The sequence below is a fragment of the Strigops habroptila genome, chromosome 10 (assembly GCF_004027225.2).
Source record: "Strigops habroptila isolate Jane chromosome 10, bStrHab1.2.pri, whole genome shotgun sequence".
Classification (NCBI taxonomy): Eukaryota; Metazoa; Chordata; class Aves; order Psittaciformes; family Psittacidae; genus Strigops; species Strigops habroptila.
Window position 1 is genome coordinate 35577863 of NC_046359.1, and position 12594 is coordinate 35590456.

The window sequence follows — 12594 nt, forward strand, 5'->3', positions numbered from 1 at the left end:
AAGAAAGTACTTGATACATTTTTGTTGGGTTTTAATTCTGCTTGCTTATAAATTCCATAATCTTCAGTGTAGCTATAGTCTAAATATTAATTTCCCTGGTTTACTAGCCCATTTTTACAGAAACCATTCATGGTCTAATGTATTCCATTCCACACTTTTTTCATTCCTTTTAAATAATTTTCTGCTGTAAATGCATTTATGAGGAAATGGAAAAGCCTTTTTTGCTTTTAGAAAATCTTAGCATATAATTTTTGAAAGATGCATGATTGAGAATTGCCCATCAGTAAAAGTCAAAGGTGAATTTGCATGTCCTTCTCTTTAGCATTTCTTGTGCTTTGCAGAATGCACAGTTTGTACATTCGTGTTATGCCTCTCTTCCTTCGGACACAATATGTACCTATCCAAAAAGGAAGGTCTTTGATCCAAGTAGACAAGCTAAAATCTGAGTAAAAGTGGTGACCTGTAGAAACATACTTTATCTAAGCTTCTGATGGTTTTTTTCTCCTGTTCTTCTTTTTTTTATTTTTACTATTTCCCTTCCCCATTTCCAGTGTTCTATTTAGGTGAGTGTGTCAATTTTTTGAGCCTTTTCTGTTCTTCCAAGAGTACTTGTTCATTGTTTTAAGAAAATCTCAGCCTTGGAGTGCTTTTCAAAGCTTTTGTCAAGTTCCATCATATATAAAGTTTATTTTGCATTTCTGTGAAACCTTTCCATCCATGTGAAACAAATCCATTCTGCAAATATATAAGGTAACATTTGTGGCAGTTTTTAGTTGCTGTATTATGTTGTTGAGCTTGTTTGGCTTAAAAAGCAGAAGTAAACAGTTCTTATAATGTCATGCGGTGGCTGGCCTTTTTCCTTGATTTTTGTGCTTTTTTGGATACTGAAAGTTCAGATCATTAATTTATGGTCTGTCTTGACTTTAGGTCCTACATTTGCCTCGACAGAATTCACAGCTTCCCTCTCAAGTACAAAATGGTCCATCACAAGAAGAATTGGAAATCCAGAAGAAGGTATGGTATTATAAGTGAACAAGCTGTTCGATTAAAGAATGTAGTAACTCCTCACTGATGATGAGAATAAATGTCAAGGACTTGCAATTACTCCCTTGCATTAGGGCAGCAGTTTTATGCATGCAGTTTTCAGCAGTGCAGCTTTCCTGTGTAAAAACTTTGACTAGATCCCCTGTTTGCGTTCTCCACTCATCCAAACAATTCAATTGCTATTGGTCTGTTAATGAAAGAGCTGAAGATCATATGGGAAGCCTTGGAAGATTTCACTGCTGTCCTTTTCAACCAGACTAATTAATTTTTCAGTGCCTGTTGTGCCTTCAGTTTTTGACACATGCTTATAAAGAAGAAAGCAGCAAGCATGGAAAGAAGTTTTTAACCTTTAGAAGTAGAGAATTAAATCATCAGGGAGAATGACAGTTTTTCTTCCTGAATGTGGATGCACGAGATCAAACATTGCATTGGAAAGCTTGTTTGCCTTTATACTATATTAGTTCTTTAGCAGAGAAACCTTCATTTTCTGCTTTTAGTGCATGAATTTATGTAACCTTTTAGTAGTTTAACTTTCAGCTGTAGCAATACTGGTTATATCTGTGCTGCCCTCGGGGAGCAGACCATGTTCCCCTGACTAGCTGGCATTCCTCCCAGCTAAGCTGTTCCCTTCAGTGTGAAGCCACTGTACCCTGTCCCATGCTCTGTGGGGTATCTTTCAGACCCATAGCGTTTTTAACATACAGGGGTTTTCTCAGTTCCTTTTAGTAATTGCTATGTATTAATCATATGCCCAAATTTTGGGAACAGCCTTTTTAGTTGCCATATTCCCACTTCCGTTGCGTGGCAGTGTGGGTTAGTGCTTTAGGTTGAGTGTCTGGTATATGAGATGGTAGTCTTTTAGGATAGTGCTATCAGACTGGGTTAGTGAAAACAGCAAGTCCTTGGGCTGTCTCAAGCATACTGCCTGGGGTGCAATCCTGGATTATTTTACCATCAAAATACTCCCAGGAGATTAGCTGTTCCCTTCCAGAAGGGATGCTGGGAGTGATTTAGGTCACATGCAGTACAGATGCAGGGAACAGGATCTTTGAATAAATAGGAAGTGGTCCAGATTGTGTAAATGCGTTTAATAGCTTTCAGTGGTAAACTGGGAAAAAATACTTTAACATGTTTGGTCTAAGTGGCACTGAAGTTTTTTCTATTTTGATGCTTTGCATTTAGTTTGTTTATGCAAAGGTGAGCAGAACCAGATTGCTAATTTGGGAGTGATTCCTAATATAGATTTGATAACCTAGCTATAGGTGTTGAACAAAGTTTTGACATCAAAATAGGTCATACTTGCCCGTCTCTTTTCTGCAGTACATTCTTAAATCTGAGCAGGGGTCGCTTTATCTGAAAGTTCCCTTGTTTAAAAACAAACAGCAAGAAGCTCATTACAAAGCTGTCTGTTTGATGTGTTTACGTGCAAGTCTGCTGTCATGTTAAAGGTCTTTCATGTCACTTTTTTTGACGGGCTTTTAAAAAGCTTTTTTCTTTTGATATGCTTTTCTGTTCTACAGTAGTGGCTTTTTAATATCTTTATTTCCCCGTCTGTTCCTGGAGAAGGCTGTATTAATTGACATTTCATAATGCTGAACACTTCTCAGCAGTGTTTCAGAGGAAAGTATTTTAGATAGATGTCTCTTCAGCAAAAAGTGCTGCCACATATTAAGAGCTCTGCAAGTCTTGAAAGTTTTTGTGTGTAAAGGACATATTATCAGATGGTATTCTTACAGCTTCCTCATTTGATCATTGTGCTCTACTTGTTTTCATCTAATAGAGTGTCCTCACTGAAGTCTGGTCCTGGTTCTGATTTGATTTTCCCCTAAAAATGGATCGAGAACTGGAATGAGTGTTTACTCATGTTGCTAGCCAGATTGTCTGTGGAAAGCCTATTGCTGTTGTGTCATTAAGCTGAAGAAGAGCATGTAATTTTGTTAAAACATTTCACAAATGCTTCTCTGGTCTCTTTACTACTGTAACTATATGGTTATAATAGAGTTCAGTTAACCCTAAACTGGAACTTCTCTTCGGTAGTAGCTGTCTTTCAGCTTTCAGACAGTAATAACTATAGTCTTACTACCATAATGTAGAGAGTAGTAAACAGTTGGGAAGAAAAGTTTTAGGTATATATTACTTTCAGCAGTGTCTGCAAGTGACATTTCCATTCTCAGTAAAGGGTAAAGGCAGCGTGGGCAGAACTGAATGCTGTGGGGAGCAGTAGGACTACAGGGAATGCAAGAGAAGGGAATAAATGTTACTGTGTAGGAAGGAACATGGGATTTGTGATGGATCAGTAGAAAGGCAGGCTTTGCTAAGTCTGTTGCTTGTGAAATGTGGGTCTGTATGGTCAGGTTTTGCTTAAGATGTGGCTTGGATAATAGTTGTCTTTAAGTGCTGGTGTCATATCCTTCCCATTAAGTGTACATGGATTAAGTAGTGTCTGACCGACTCCTATGTCAAGTTCAGGAAGACTTTTTCTGGAATTATTCTAAGCCTGAGAACAAAATAAAGTTGAAAAGAGGAGCCTGTGGGGGTCACCTCGTCCAACCCTCTGCTCAAAGCAGGACAAATTTCAAAGTTAAATTACGTGCTTTGTAGCTTCAGGGTTTTCCTAAGCACAAATAGAAACATTTCCTCAGAAATGTTTTGCCCAAGGAGTAACGGATGAAGAATGGCATATTAAAGAGAGCTCTTCAACTGATCCGATGTTTTCCTTCACTTTTATAACTGGTGTTCAGGAATCTTGGGGAAATTGGGAACTAAAGAACTAAATTAGATCATAGTCAACAAAAATGCATTATTTTGGTCCAAAGATTTCTCTCTAGTTTAGAAAGGGTTTAGATGCCTCATATCTTGAAAGTGCTAAAGCAGTAATATTACTGTTTATTTTGCTGCAGAGCTTGTTACTTGAATATTTGCATTGTTTTCTGTGCAGTGAGACAGTCTGTAAAGCCACTAGGACCAGATGTATGATCTTAAACACTGAGGTTTTTGTAAGGCTGAGATTACACATAAGGTGCTTATTGAAATAATGTTATCTGGTGAATTGATAACTTTGTTACTGTCTTGTAATAAACCTTAACATACATGGAGTATGCTTTCCCTCTCAGGGCGTACTCAGAGATAACTGTAGTTTTCCTTAACTTACACTCATTAAATAAGTGTAGTAATAACAGGCTTTAAAACACTCCAGCTTCCATTTTCAATCCTCAGAAATGAAGGGAAATTTTGTTATATGGGTTGTTTTTCATTCAGTCACAGTGGTGTTCAGGCAGTGTTTACAAATTCCACTGATTTGTTTGATAATGAGCCAACCTCAGTTGACATACACATATTGGTAATAACTGGAGTTACTTAATGTCAAATAGCATTTTAAAATATGAGATTAGTTCATGGCATGCCTGTGTGTGCTACTCGTGCATGTAAATTTACCTTCCAGCCGTGATAAATATATTGTCAGGAATCTGAGTCACTGGGTTGGTATCTAATATGACACTCGGGAATTTAATGAGTTAATGTTTATAAATAACTTCAAAATCATCACCGCTTCATAAATAAAGAGTCCAAGAACACCAGAAACAGAGAAAGCCTATAGATTGTAAGGATAATGAAGGTATACAAGCCGCCTGCTGTCCTTCAGGGGCGCGATGGACCAAAACTTGACCGACTTCTGTCGTAAGTGCTCCAAAATGTTAGAAGTTCACAACATGCAACAGTGGAATATTGGTGGGGTTTGTAATCATTAAATGCTTCAAGGTTGCCTGCAGTTTTAGTTTATTTCATAGACTGGGATGATACTATTAAAGAAAACTTGGTGTGTGACTATACTAGAAAGTGGTATTGATATGGTGGGGGTTTTATAACATCTTTTGGGAGGCTTCTTACTTTTAGATAGTGCAAGTTCAGAGGCTGACAAGGGTAGCAGTTTCTTACTTACCGATAGACTTAAAGGAATGCTTTTTATTTTACAGATTAAAAGTATTCTTTCTGAGATGTTGTTAATCTTGATTTTTAACTACAGTAAGAGAATTTTTTTTTTCCCCCATAAATCATTTATTATTACATACATAATTCCTGAACTGTTTTGAAAACATCTGGAAATACTGAAAGAGAAAAACCTGCATCCCCCAGTTCAGTGGCAATGTAGCTAGAGTAATTTTAAGGAAGGAAAGTTGGCATGTCACTTTCTGTCCCTGGTAGCCTGGTTTCTACTGATTTCCCACAGCCCATGACCTTTCCCTAGCACTGTTGATGTACTGTTTTCTTTGCTTTTGAAATTGTTCCATTTATCCAACAGCTTCTTTTGAGGAAGTAGGCTTTCTTTTCAAGGCATATGGATTGATTACATTATAACTAAACAAACAGTTCTAATCTGAGATAGGCATATGAATATGATGCAGTAGTTAGCTTTTAGGTTTGGGGTATTGGAGAGGTCCACAGAATACTGTCGTAGGATTGTATTGTGTGCTGTGTACGTTACAAAATGGGCATGAAGTCTGCAACCCAGAGACTTCGTTTAGATGGAATCACAGGAGGATTTTGGTGCCTAAACTAAGGGTTTCCAGGAGATCAGAGTTGTATCAGTGTAAGCTTTTCAGGTTGAGCTTGCTGAGGTATTTTCATGGGACACCCTGCAGCCATTTGAATCTTTCCAGCTTCCGCATTGCGTACTAGGATGGCAGACAAAGGGACACAAAAGTAGAAAGACCCATCGGTCAGTGGTGTTAATCTCATCCTAAAGACTATTTTTTGTTGCTCTCAAAGTTTCTGGAAAACAGACTTCTAGTATAATAATAACTTATTTTAGTGCTTCTCATTTTCTTTCCATTCACAGTTTCTTCCAATTCACAGAAAAGTTTTCCTTAGTCCTGTCAAGTCTAGCTCTCAGAGACTTTATAACTGGCTTTATCGAGAGGTAATGGCTGCTGTCTAGTTACAGTACTGAATAGAGGTACTGAATAGATGTTGGGTACCATTGGCATGTTTAGCAGACTGAGAAGAGCACTCTTCCATTAAGCAGTCTTCTGATTACATTGACAAAATTGCTCTGAAATCTTACCCTTTCTGCCAAATTTTCAGTTCTGTAGAGTTTTTTTCTGTTTAATGCAAAACATGATATTAGGATTAGAAACTGTTGTACATTTTTGCATAGTTATTGTGGTTCTGTGTTATGAAATTAGTTCTGTCCCGACCCTACTCACTCAAATATACCACTGAGAGGGAGCTGCCAGTGAAAGTAATCTTTTCTACTGCTGAGATTCTTGGGTTTTCTAAACCTTTATGTGCACAGATGACTTCTTGCACTCTGGCTTCTGCCAGAAAAGTACAAGTGTTCTGTTCAGTTTACATAATATATTGAAAGATCAAGGTGAGGAAAACTAGGCTTGATGAGGTTTGATCAAAGAGTATTAAGAGATCCCTTTGTCTATTAGATTCCTGTATCTGGTAACCTTTAGGTTTTAGTTACCTCTTCATGTCTTCATTTTGTGGCTGGTTACTGGTTTTTGCTTGACTGATAAAACCTAGTTCTTAATTTTCTTATTTCCAACTAATGCGTTTTGAGCTTATAACATAGAAGCTTGTTGCTAGACCTTAAATCCCTTTGATCAAGGAAATGAAAGCCTGTTAGCTTGACTTTGGTAAATGTGGAAAGCTTAGAACTAGTTTTGAAGAAAAGAATAATTTGCAGAAGCAGAAGGGCTGTTCATGGAGGTGTTCCTTTGGCTTCAGTAAAGCATTTGACAGATACCAAGTAGGAATTTCCTAGTTAAGCTGGAAGAGAGGAGGATTGCTATGAAGTGTGAGGAGCATCAGAACAGGCAGTTCTTATTGGGATTGGAAACAAGCAAGTTTTATTTGGTGTTTGCTGGCTAAAGCAAGTCCTTGTTTGCTGATGTGAGTTGGAGATACATTGAGTACAAAGGAGAACAGGAGGAGTTGGGTGATGTTGCAGATTTTCATGATCAAAATGGAATGATAAATACTACATAGCAAGTGTCCTGGTTTTAGACATTCTCCAGGGAAAAACTGTTAACCTGCAGACCATATACTAGTGTTCTAGACATTTTAATGCTAGTGTATGGGGAAAATCAAATTGGCAGTGGAAGTGTTAACATGCAGTGGTTGATCTGTTGGTCAGGAGAAAGCTACTTGAACATTGGAAATAGCTATATGACCTTGAGATTTGCTTAGTGTTTCAATATCATCATACACGTAGTCAATGAAATGCCTTCATAATTTTGCATTAAATTAGGTGTAAACTGTTCTTTGATAATTTTGTTTAAAGACATATTTGAAACAGTCTCACCTTTCACTACTGTTTACAGAGCTAGAGGTCCACCACTGTTGAAACTGGAATTGTCATTTCCAGAGCATATACACAAACTCACTTGCCTTTGAAGAGTCAAACTTTGTAGGTCATCTGTCTGTTTCTTGCTCGTTTTATCAAGCTGACTTGCTCCTGTTTGTGTTTCCCTGAAACAATGTGCAGTATGTTCAGGTAGAAGCTCTCTGGACTGTCTAGCACTTGAAAAAAATAAGCTAACTTGGAAAGCAAGTGAGACCATATAGCAGGAGATCAGCTTAGATGGTGGCAAAGTGAAGCTCATGCAACTGAGAGAGCTGAAGAAGATGCAAAAAGTTAAATATCGATTGCTTTCTGCTGAAGTTATATTATTTGGTGCATCAAGTGTACTTTGTAGTCATGAAGATTCTTGTCTCGGAGGCTGCCTGTGTTTGATGGAAGTTTGCAGTCTGTATTGTTGTGATTCAGGCTATATTTTCTCTTTATAAATGGATTACAAAATTTGGGGGGTGGTGTGTATTCATTCCATAGTACATAAGCATTGAAGTGTAGGCCTTGAGATACATATTCAGTAGGTTTACGTAACCATACAGGAGAGTGAGCTCTGTGGTAAATGCTGAATGTTGCATCTGGTACTGGCGCCTCTCGCTCAGCTACTCATTGTGTAGCCTGTTTGCAGGCAGCTGCTCTGTTTGTTGCAGTGACTCAGTGGTGGGAGGAGGACAGCCATCATGTGAGATGTATTCTAGTAAGTAGTGACTGTTGGATTAGATAATGCTATTTGTGCCCACATGCTGGGGCTTTCTGCATTTCAGAATAAAACTCCAAACATTACTGTCTTGTTTATTGCTCCATAGATTGAGGCAGGGTTAGAGGAGCTGGTGCAAGAGTTCGGAGCAGCCCTGAAAGCCTAGGCAGACTTGAGACTCCGGGGCTGCAATACTAGACATCTTCTCATAGTCCTAGTCATTGCAATGCAAATTTTCAAGTTGGTGAACATATTTTAATGGTTAAATGTATTTTAATATTTATTCAATTGGTAAATGTAAGTTTAATGGCCAGATCAGCAACACAGTTTGAACAACTTCATTGGTTTGGATCGATGATCCAGGTTTAATTATAGTTTGAATAGTTGATAGTACACACTTAACTTTAGAACTTTGCCATAGTAGCATTATTCCTAGATTTCTTGTTGATGTTGGGTTATAAAACATAAATCGAAAACAAAAAAAACCCAACTAGTGGCACACAGAATGGAAGATGCATACATTTGTTGAATACTTTGTATAATCACATTTGGTTTCTTATACAGAATGCTTAATGGTAACTTTCAGAATAGTTAGTGCAGAATATACTGCAAACATTTGAAGCTAGCAGTAGTCTAGCAATGTTCATGTTGCTTTTGGGTGTCATCCTTATGTCTCCTTCTGTCATGCCATGTTGTTTAGAATAGATAACAGCACAAGCAAGAAATCATTTTCAAAACCAGCAAAAACCAGTGTGGGACACAGACCTGCACATCTCCCCTCAAGTGCATCTATTTGATGATTTTTAAGTCCGTGTTACTTTTTTAGTGGCTCAACTGATGGTTTTTGGTGTCCTCCTTCAATATACTCATTAGTGGTATTTTTCTCCCCCTCATCCTTGTTGTTTCTTCAAGCAAACAAAACAGGGCTATTCCTATTGATCTTTCTGACTGATTTTGCTGCCCTGCTTTGACACCAGGTTTTCATCCAGGAAAGAATGGGCTATGAAATGAGTGTGTTTCATAAATGATGACTAACAGCTGTCAAATACCATGTATTATCTGCCTGCAGCTGACCTCTTCACTCAGCGGCAGCAATTACTTCAGTCAGGGCTGTTCTTCAAGATGTTTGTTTTCTGTTGGCTTTGTCTTGGATCTTTGTTTTCTACAGTGAGTTTTAAAATGAATACTTCAAACCAGTTTCTGTTTCATCTTGGAATGTCTATCAGCTCAGTGCCTGTTGAATTTGGATGTGATACAAAGATGCTTTGTCTGTATTGTTCATGGAAATACCTCTGGTTTTAGTGTATCTGGCTTTGTGACAAGAAGCCTTTCAGGTTTGTGGCAGAATTCTGTTACTTGGGTTGATACATGGCTGTCTTGGTGCAGTTTCCTGTCATCTTTTTAGGAAAAAAATAATGGCTTGATCTTGCATCCAAGAGCCAAAGCAAGCCAGTGTTAGAATCCTGAGGATTTATGTGAATGTACAGAAAAGCTTCCAGTTGAGGAAACAAGGTGACCTGCCAGAGCGGACAGCTATTTGCTATTGCAGACTGTTTCAGCAATGGATTTGTTACGTGTAGGGTTTTGATCTTGGTGCCCTTGTGACAACAGCTCTGGGTTTTGATAAAGCATGAGAGTTGCTTTATGTTTAGGCATACTTGCTCTGGTGGCAGGACACAAACTGAGACACGTGCAGTAACTCTTCTGCTGATGACCAAGATATAGGCTTAAATGTGAGAAGTGTTCCAGAAAAGGACAGGTTCTCTCTGGCTGTGAAGTCTGCTCTGACACAGAATATTGTTTTCCCAGTAAACACTAAAGTTTCTTGATCTAGTTGAGATCTCGTCTTCCCTTCACCCCATGTGGTAATGGCCATATTTCAATAGAATTGATGGAGGCTTCAATTCTTTCAATTGAGTCTTTAGCAGAAGGACCAGAGGATCTCTTGTCAGTCATTCACCTCTAGGAGCAGAAGCTAAACCACCTATTTCCCACCCACTGCCTCCAATCCAGACCTAAAGATAATGGATAGTATTAACTTGGGATAGATTCCTAGTTGATGATCACACACACTAGTTGTTGAAAGTTGTTGAAGGTAGTGGTGTTACTTGCTAAAGGCATAATGGAAAATGACCTTGGTGTACATGTGGTATCATCTTATTTCATATAACATCAAGAGGTGAGACAGTAGTACTTCTTATTTCCTTTTATTATCTGATTCAGAACAAACTAAGAAGGCTTTGTGTGTACCTGTGTAAATTAACTGCAATTCTGTTTTGCAGTTGTAAGGTAGGAGAAATCCTGAACACTTTCACCATCATGGAATATAGGGTTTTTTTTCAGCAGGCATGCAACAGTGTGTATGTAACTCTGCTCACTGCATTTTTCTCCTTGTGTTATCTCAAGAACGTAGTCATGTTCCTGATTCTTGGCTGCTCAGAGAGCTGCAGGATTAAAGGTGATAGAGTTAAAAGTCACAAGTAACTATTGTAAATATGATTCTTTCTTCATCCTCTGACAATACCTCCTCATACCTCCTTAACTGGATAAAAGCGTAAGGGCAAGAGGGGAAATAACTTTAAAAGCTGTTGCAATATCAAAGTAAGTTTATTTAAAAACAACATCACCAAAACATAAAAATAACAAAATAATTCAAGAACATCTCCTTCCCAAACACCCCAAAGTGAAGTTTCCTGAGATGCTTTTGGCATGACACCAATTAAAATCCAAAAAGAAAGTTTCATGAATAGGATATGGGACAAAGCTAGCAGCTGTTCTGAAATTCTGAAGTTGGCTATTTGAATCTAAACCCATGTGTAACAGAACCTTGTGTATGACTGATGTGCGGTATAGTTGTATAGCAATCTCAGCTATTCAATGCAAATTAGCTCTTGGATTCTAGTAATTCCCACTTTTAAAATAATTAGAATCACTTTGCCTTAGCATCATGAGCATTTTGTTATAAGATGGCTTTCTGGGGCATTTTTACTACCTTTTTAGCTTTTTCAAGAGTTGTCCTGGTAGCTATGCCGTGCTTTTTAAGGCTGAAGGATTTTCATGTATTGCTTTCACGATTTTCTTGAACATTCTTATGCTTTAGAACCAGCAGAGTCCTGACATTTCAGAAATGCTTTAATTGATGTGTAGCGGCTCCTCGTAATCCACTAATGCTTTTGCATAATATAATTCAGATCTCTGACAAAACTTTAAAATTACATTATCTAGTGCTAGCTGAACAAACCCAGGGGGCTTTAATGCAAACAAATTTGTTCTCTCTTTTTTTTTTTGATAAGCAAAATGAGATCTTAATCTTTTTAAGCTACAACTATAACACTTACTAACTAAGAAAGATCTCCAGCTTAATGAAATTCATCCTTGCTCATTAAGTTGTGGTAAAGCAACTTGACTGCATTACTGACATACTGACATTTTGACCTGTGCCACTTGTGTGCTTTCTATTTGAAAGGCTTATGAAAATTGTTAAAAAGACTGTAAAAATGTAGTGGGTTGTGAGGTATGGGTTTGGTTTGGGGGTAGTGGTGGGTTTTGTTTGATTTGCTTTTCAATATGTATTACATATATGCTTCAGCAATATGTAATGAGAATAAGCTTAAAGTTATTCTCAACTATGATGTATTTCATCTTATATCTTACTGCATGAGAATTTTATATATGTTTGCAAGGTATTTTGCTGCCCTCTCTTGGTAGAGCTTTTGTGTCGTAAGTGAAGCTCTCATCTTGTTCATAGCTTTTACTTGTACATTTTTAAAAGTTCTGGTTTCGTTCCTTTATTTCCTGAAGAAATTGAAGATGAGGTTTCTTTTACAAAAATAAAATGTTAAATACTAAGGAGTCACTCAATATTTAATAATGAGAACTTCTTATTCAGGTCCTGTGTAGATGACAGTGGTTATCTCACTGCCTTTTATCTATATCTTAGTAGACAGCCAGTGCAGTTTGATAGCATGGATTGCTGACTAAAATATTTTGCTTCAGATCAAGTTTAAAGCATATAACCACTTAGATATATTTTGCTATGATATGTGGGCACTGTGTGTCTTCATAGCTCTCTGAAGAGGAGAAAACACCCAAGTAAGCTTCAGGAATGTACTAAAACATCCTAGGATAACTAGTCAGTCCAAAACTGCTTGATTTAGGCATGCATCTTATGCAATTACAGCATTTTATGTTGTAAAATGCATGCAATTACAGCATAAGATGCATGCCTAAATCAGAATTGTGTGTAATTACATGCTATATGGAGACTCACATCCCCACCTCTCCCGTATATAGTACATACATACACACATGTGCACTTATCCTTCTCAATAGTTAGAAAAGCTTGAAGTGAAACCCTTCTGGGCTAGGGCAAACACCTGGAATACTTCCCTCTGGTACTCTTCCATCCTATGGCCATTTTTGGTTCAACTACTTCTTGTGCATGATGCAGTTTCCATTTCCTAAATGACCTCCTGTGGCTCGTTATTTGTTGGGT

At 37.8% G+C, this 12594-nt stretch overlaps 1 protein-coding gene across 5 annotated transcripts in view; it reads left to right on the forward strand.

Annotated features, from left to right (window-relative positions):
- ENAH (ENAH actin regulator) overlaps positions 1–12594 on the forward strand; it is a 92351-nt gene that overhangs the window by 60390 nt on the left and 19367 nt on the right. For all 5 annotated transcript variants that reach the window (XM_030499332.1, XM_030499330.1, XM_030499334.1 and 2 more), the window contains one exon: positions 928–1014. In XM_030499332.1, coding sequence (XP_030355192.1) covers positions 977–1014 — 38 coding nt within the window. In that variant the 5' untranslated portion in view covers positions 928–976. The remainder of the gene's footprint in view (positions 1–927; positions 1015–12594) is intronic.